The sequence below is a fragment of the Euphorbia lathyris genome, chromosome 5 (assembly GCF_963576675.1).
Source record: "Euphorbia lathyris chromosome 5, ddEupLath1.1, whole genome shotgun sequence".
NCBI classification, from domain to species: Eukaryota; Viridiplantae; Streptophyta; class Magnoliopsida; order Malpighiales; family Euphorbiaceae; genus Euphorbia; species Euphorbia lathyris.
In genome coordinates, this window is record NC_088914.1 from 77,781,628 (window position 1) to 77,787,671 (window position 6,044).

General features: G+C 35.3%; 1 protein-coding gene across 2 annotated transcripts; it reads left to right on the forward strand.

The window, feature by feature from the left end:
- The first annotated feature begins 698 nt into the window (after positions 1-698).
- LOC136229392 (uncharacterized) lies at positions 699-6,044 on the forward strand. Of its 2 annotated transcripts, XM_066018150.1 has the most exons (10): positions 699-1,014; positions 2,372-2,427; positions 2,823-2,900; positions 3,292-3,316; positions 3,407-3,439; positions 3,570-3,691; positions 3,829-3,959; positions 4,964-5,187; positions 5,401-5,642; positions 5,737-6,044. In XM_066018150.1, exons 2-10 carry the CDS (start codon positions 2,425-2,427, stop codon positions 5,845-5,847), a joined length of 969 nt encoding a protein of 322 aa, XP_065874222.1. In that variant the 5' UTR covers positions 699-1,014; positions 2,372-2,424; the 3' UTR covers positions 5,848-6,044. The 2 variants fall into 2 exon arrangements, with proteins under 2 accessions (XP_065874222.1, XP_065874221.1); XM_066018149.1 differs by lacking the exons at positions 699-1,014; positions 2,372-2,427 and having other exon boundaries at positions 2,817-2,900.

Consider the following 6,044-nt stretch of genomic DNA (forward strand, 5'->3'; position numbering starts at 1 on the left):
GGTACACCTGACCGAAGGGGGGACTACTTGATTTGGAATATCAACCGGGGGCCCAGCTGGCCCATAGGCCCAGCAGGGCCAGGAAGGCTCAATATAAATAAGGGGGTCACAACCTAAAGAAGGGGCGGGTAACATTATTTCTAAACTCTATTTTAATACCAGGAGTAATTTCCCTTGAGCTACTAACTGTCTTGATCGTCGGAGTATATATAGGGACCGCTCCCCACACAGGGACGATCATCGCAGAACGCGAGAACCTTACTCGGAGAGAGCCAGTTCACTATTCCACGTATCCTGATTAATGGGTATTATGGAAAAATCACACAAAATAGTCTAAATATGTAGTAGGTTAAATAAATGAGTTAAATATGTAAATGGACTTTCCATTTGACCTAGTTTTATAATTTTCCCTAGAATTTATTTAGCATGAATTTATTTATTTTAATTAAATATTTTTGTTTTGTTTTGGAACACTATAGACAAATTTTATAAAAAATTTAACAAAAATCAAAATTGTGAGTGTTGAGAGAAAAAAGAAAATCGATCAACAAGCCAAAAATTAAAAAATTGACCTGAAAAAATTCGGTCTATCGAAGCGATTTTTTTTTTTTTTTTTTTTTCTGTTTTTGGATTTCAGTTTCGGATTGAATTATGGAAAAATCGAATATGTATTATATATTAATTTTATACCTTTCCCATCCCTAGATCTAAAATATCCGAGACAACTCATCAATATACCCATCTCTCTGACTTGGAGCAGCCGCCCACCCCAACCATCTCGCCGATAATCAGCAATCCATCTTGCATCTCCTAGTCCTCACCATCAATCGATCTTGCATCTCCTCACCAGTCCTCGTCATAATTCGATCTTGCATCTCCTCACTGTCTCGAGCATCAGTCCGGACAATCCTCTCTTGCATCTCGATCGATCACTGCTACCTATCAACCATCAGTCGATTTTTGCTTTCTTTTATCTCTGTATATTGGAGAAGAGGTTTTCTCTAAAAAACACAGGTGAATATCATCTGTTTAATGTTTTCTCGAATTGATTTTCTTTTGTCTTGTATTTTCTTTCGGGTTTTCTTTCAGGCACTATTTTTGGATCTCTAGGTGTATATTGGTAGTTGATTTTGGATTGTCAGCCACTATTTTCGATTTGTTGTTTTCTACTATGCATTCATAACTGTCAATTTTCCATAAGTTTTTCAGACTACTGTTATTAATATTTATTAAATGCCTGAGACTTTATTAATTGAATATTCTTAAGACTCTGTTATTTTCATATGTTAAATTATTATTGTTTTTAATGATCGGAGAATCGGTAATTTTGGAAGGGGTTAGTTAGTATGTACTGGAGAATTTACGTTATTTCTAGGTTGTATAAATCATTGTTTTGAAAGGCGCAAGGCGCACTAAGGCTGAAAGGGGTCCTGGAGCCTGCGCAGTGCACAGAGCGACACAAGGCGCACGAACAAAAATAACAACAACTAACATTCCTAAACTGACACAAATAGTATGATAAACACTTTCTTCTCCTAAACTAACATTTTTTCCTACTCCTCTAGTATGATAAACACTTTCTTCAGCTCCAACAAACGTACTAACATTAGCCATGTTAAATTTTCATTTGGGAACACTAGCTCATCCTCATCTGACCTCTCTCCATCCAATCTACCCATCGACCATTCATTGGCATCGTCCATATAGTGTCACGAGCTTAAGGAGAAGAAGTAGCTGCTACTTTTGCGTTTTTTCCTTCAGGGTCGCAGCTGCTTCTCTTTTATTTCCTTTTTTTTTTATTTCTTTTTCTAATTTAATCTGAGCCCTTAATCCCAAAGATTTCCTATGGCTATGATTCAAAGTTGAAAAAACCCCGTAACAAACCCTCAAACCCCCTTAAAACAGAGCCTAGGCGCGCCTTGCTGACATCGCCCGCCTGAGACCTACTGAGGCGCTAACCTCTGTGCCTTGAGTTAGGCGCCCGAGGCGCACCTTTAACAACTGTGGTATAAATGAACAAATGATTTGGTTGGAATATTTAAAATGAAATTATGTAAGTCATTCTAGTTTTCCAAGAATTTAAGTATTAAACTTTTGTCTTGGTTCAATGTATAATTTTTTTAGTTAAACAATATAAATTCATTAATTTGACACTATGATAGAATTTACTAACAATTTATAATAGAATTTACATTTTGTATTGTCTTTTTTGGACTGATTAAATGAGAGTTAATGCTTTATTGTTAGTTGTTTGTGCTATGGATAAAGTGACTATCAAAGTGTTCTATACTTGTCTGCCTTTTCTCTATTGATAATTTTATTCTTTACTCTAATGGGTAATTTTGAACTTGTGTATTCTTCTTTTGAACAGGGTTCTCTTGAAGGTTGATTACCTAGTTTGTGGCTAATTACAGCAGCTACAAAATGGTATTTTTTACACTATGATCTTTGGCTGACTTTAGTATTCGTATATGCTGTAAAATGTTTGGTGACTTGTGGATTCTTTTTTATGATATCTTGTTTTTAAAATATTAATTGTGAATTTGTTCAAATTGTCTTTGATTTGTGTTAGTTGGCATGGATTTTGAATATAGAGAAACGCACTTGAAGATAGATATGTGTGAAGTAGTAACAGATGTATTCTGCATAAGAAATGTCATAGGGCAACTTGAAGTTCGAGCATCATTGATAGTTCCAATAATATTTTTGAATGTTTTATTAGTAATGACATTTTAGTGGTGATATATCTATTATCATCATTGTAATCATGTTCAGTTGTATTGTCCTTGAGACTAATTGTTGTGTTGGTTTTGGCCATGCAGTATTTTGATGGATATGGATATCATGGGACGTCATTTGAGCAAACATACCGGTGTTACCCTGCCTCGTTCATTGAAAAGGTATTTTTTTTTTCTCTCTTTTAATACGCTGTTGTTCAGTTACATGAGATGCTTTATTGGTTGTTAATAGAACTGGATTGAACTGATCAGAGGTTTCTACTATATGCTGGCTATAGGCATCTTTAGCGTTCCTATATCTTGACAATGGGGAACTAAATTGTATGCATATCTCATTGTTGTTGTTTCTGAAATGCAGCATACATGCTACTGGAACATATACATATATTTTTTTTATTTTTCTTCACAATAAAATATAGGGTGTATTCCAATTGGTTTATTTTTAGAATTTACAATAAGAATCACAGAAGCTTTATTGTCTTTGATGATGCATTTATTTATATTTTCCTCGTGATGCTAATTTTTTTCCTTTTTCTTCTTGACCTCCCTGTAGCCTCAAATTGAAAATGGTGATAAAAGTAAGTATTAAAATTTGCATTTTGTTGATTTGTTATCATCTTTTTCTGTTCTTATACGTGAAACTTCTTTTTTCTTTTTCTTTTTCACAGTAATAATGCCACCTTCAGCACTTGATCGCCTCGGTTAGTTGCTTGCTTCATGATCATACTTTAGCATGTCTAGTGTTTGCATTATGTAGATTATTTTGGATCTCTATATAATCATGGCTTAACTTAATATTCTGGATCTATGATATTGGACCAAATCATGCAGCATCTTTGCATATTGATTATCCAATGTTGTTTGAGCTGCGGAATGATGCTGCTGAGCGGGTCTCACATTGTGGGGTTTTGGAGTTTATTGCAGAAGAAGGCATGATTTATATGCCATACTGGGTAAGCAATAAAAAGAGATATAGAGCAAACCTATATTCTTAATATATCTATGATAGTGGCATTTATTATGATTCCGCTGTATGTCAACTTTATGGGCAAAAACATAGTCTTTAACTGAAGTATTATACTCTTTTCAGATGATGGAAAACCTTCTCTTACAAGAAGGAGATATAGTGCGGTTGAAAAGTGCGACTCTACCTAAGGGAACATATGTTAAATTACAACCTCACACAAAGGACTTTTTGGATATATCCAACCCAAAAGCTATGTAAGTTTCCATATTTCTATAAATGAGCTAACCAAACTTCTTTCTTGGTTTATTGCTCTAGAGTTCAACAAACTTATATAGAGAGCTGATATGGTATGCTTTAATGTTGAAATGAAAAATACCTATTATTAATTTATTATGAGGTGTAAGTGCTATAGAGTTAAAAGAAAAAGTTTTGCCATAAACCTAACTGCTTGTTTATCCATATTGTTAAAGTAGAGCTAATGCATCCATGAACACTGAATTTTGTTGTTTGAATTATTAGCCATCCATCCTTTCTGGGGCTATCGAAATGACAAAAGACCAGTTCCATTTTGTTTCTCTCATAAAACATTGGTCAAATGTGCTGGCCAATCTCAATTGCCTTCAATCTTATAATAATGATTTGGTGTGAAGTCCTCTAAAAGTTTCATTTTGACTAAGCCTGCAGGTTGTGTGACACCAAAAGATTAGGCATGTTCAATTTCTTTGAAGCTAGAATCTAGAACATATTTGGGGTTTAGGGTGAGGGGAAGAATGGGCATTTTGCGTGCTGTTCACAATATAATAGGTTAAGGGGTCTTGAGACTGACACCCATTTGTTGGACTTGGGATTATGAATTGATTAGACTATGGTGATAATTGATAAATATCAATATATACATATAAATGTTGAAATGGAAGACCAATTGCAATCTTAACTTTTCCTTATAAAAAAAGAGAAGTAGTTACCATATGGGGAATGTGAACTTATGTTGAAGTTCTTCTAGTTTCATTATGTGAGCTTGGGAGTAGAGGCGAAGAGATAATGCTACTTTGACAACCTCCAGCAGCACAGGCACCTTCCCCTATAGCAGGGTTTTTCTATTTGTGTGTGTTTTTTCAAACTTATTTTAGTGCAACTAACTTTCCTTCCTGGACTAATAATATATCTTGTGTGATAGAGTACTATGATGTCTTCCGCTTTTTGTGCATTCAACGAAGATGTTCTATTATTTCTTACTCTGCTAAATTTCTCTATGCAGCTTAGAGACAACTTTAAGAAATTATTCGTGCTTAACCACTGGAGATAGCATAATGGTTGCTTATAACAACAAAAAGTATTACATAGATATTATTGAAAGTAAGCCTTCAAATGCAATAACCATCATTGAGACAGACTGTGAAGTGGACTTCGCACCTCCCCTCGATTACAAGGAACCTGAAAGACCTGCTCCACGTATTCCACAGGGCAAAGCAACGTCTCAAGGTGAGTTTTTTTCTCTGCGATGAATGTCTCAAGGTTTGTTAAAGGTTCATTTTTAACAAACGTAACCATCACCACTTGGTGTGGTATCACCATTGGACGGTTGATGTGAAGAAATTGATCCAATGGCGAGTAGAAAGAAAGAAACAAAAAAATGAATATATCTTGAATGTTTTCATTTTATGATCTGAAGTGCGTTGTTGTTGCTTATTACAGATGAAGACGTGCCTGATACCACAGAGCCAAAATTCAATCCTTTTACAGGAGCAGCAAGACGTTTGGATGGGAAACCCTTGAAGCCACAACCTGCATCAGTTTCTGCACCAGGGTTGGCTGGAAAGCAACATGCTGTTATTGCGAATGATGGTAGGGGACAGACTTCTGCAGGTTCTAGTTCTCAAAGTACAGCACGCCAGTCTCAAGGGAAGCTTGTGTTTGGTTCAAAGGAAACACGGAAGGTAATTTTTCTTAATCGACCATGATTTCGAGTATAGATGTAGAAGTGGAAAAAGCTTTTGATAATCCAAATGTTGGTTACTTGTGATTGTGCAGGAAGCAGCTGGGAAGGAGAAGGAGAAGGAGGTAAAACAGGAAGAAACCCCAAAGAAAGAAGAAGCAAAGTTCCAACCTTTCTCAGGGAAAAAGTACTCATTGAAGGGTTGATTGTACTATTAAGCAATTGATCTTTTTTTATGGTAGAAGAATAGGGATAACATGTTGATCTGGAATATTAATATTGTATCTATTTAAAGATAGATGGGACCAAGGTGTTCCATGTTTGAAAACAAAACAGAGGTGATCATGTTTCTGTCAAACAAAACAATCTACAAAATGGCAAAATGGAATGGGGATTTCATTCA

What these genes read in the sequence shown, in the direction of transcription:
- LOC136229392 (XM_066018149.1), top strand. Translation starts at nt 2,817, where the DNA reads ATGCAGTATTTTGATGGATATGGATATCATGGGACGTCATTTGAGCAA. An exon ending in AATTGAAAATGGTGATAAAA is followed by an intron (nt 3,317 to 3,406) that starts GTAAGTATTAAA and finishes TCTTTTTCACAG; the next exon opens with TAATAATGCCACCTTCAGCA. An exon ending in TTCAGCACTTGATCGCCTCG is followed by an intron (nt 3,440 to 3,569) that starts GTTAGTTGCTTG and finishes CAAATCATGCAG; the next exon opens with CATCTTTGCATATTGATTAT.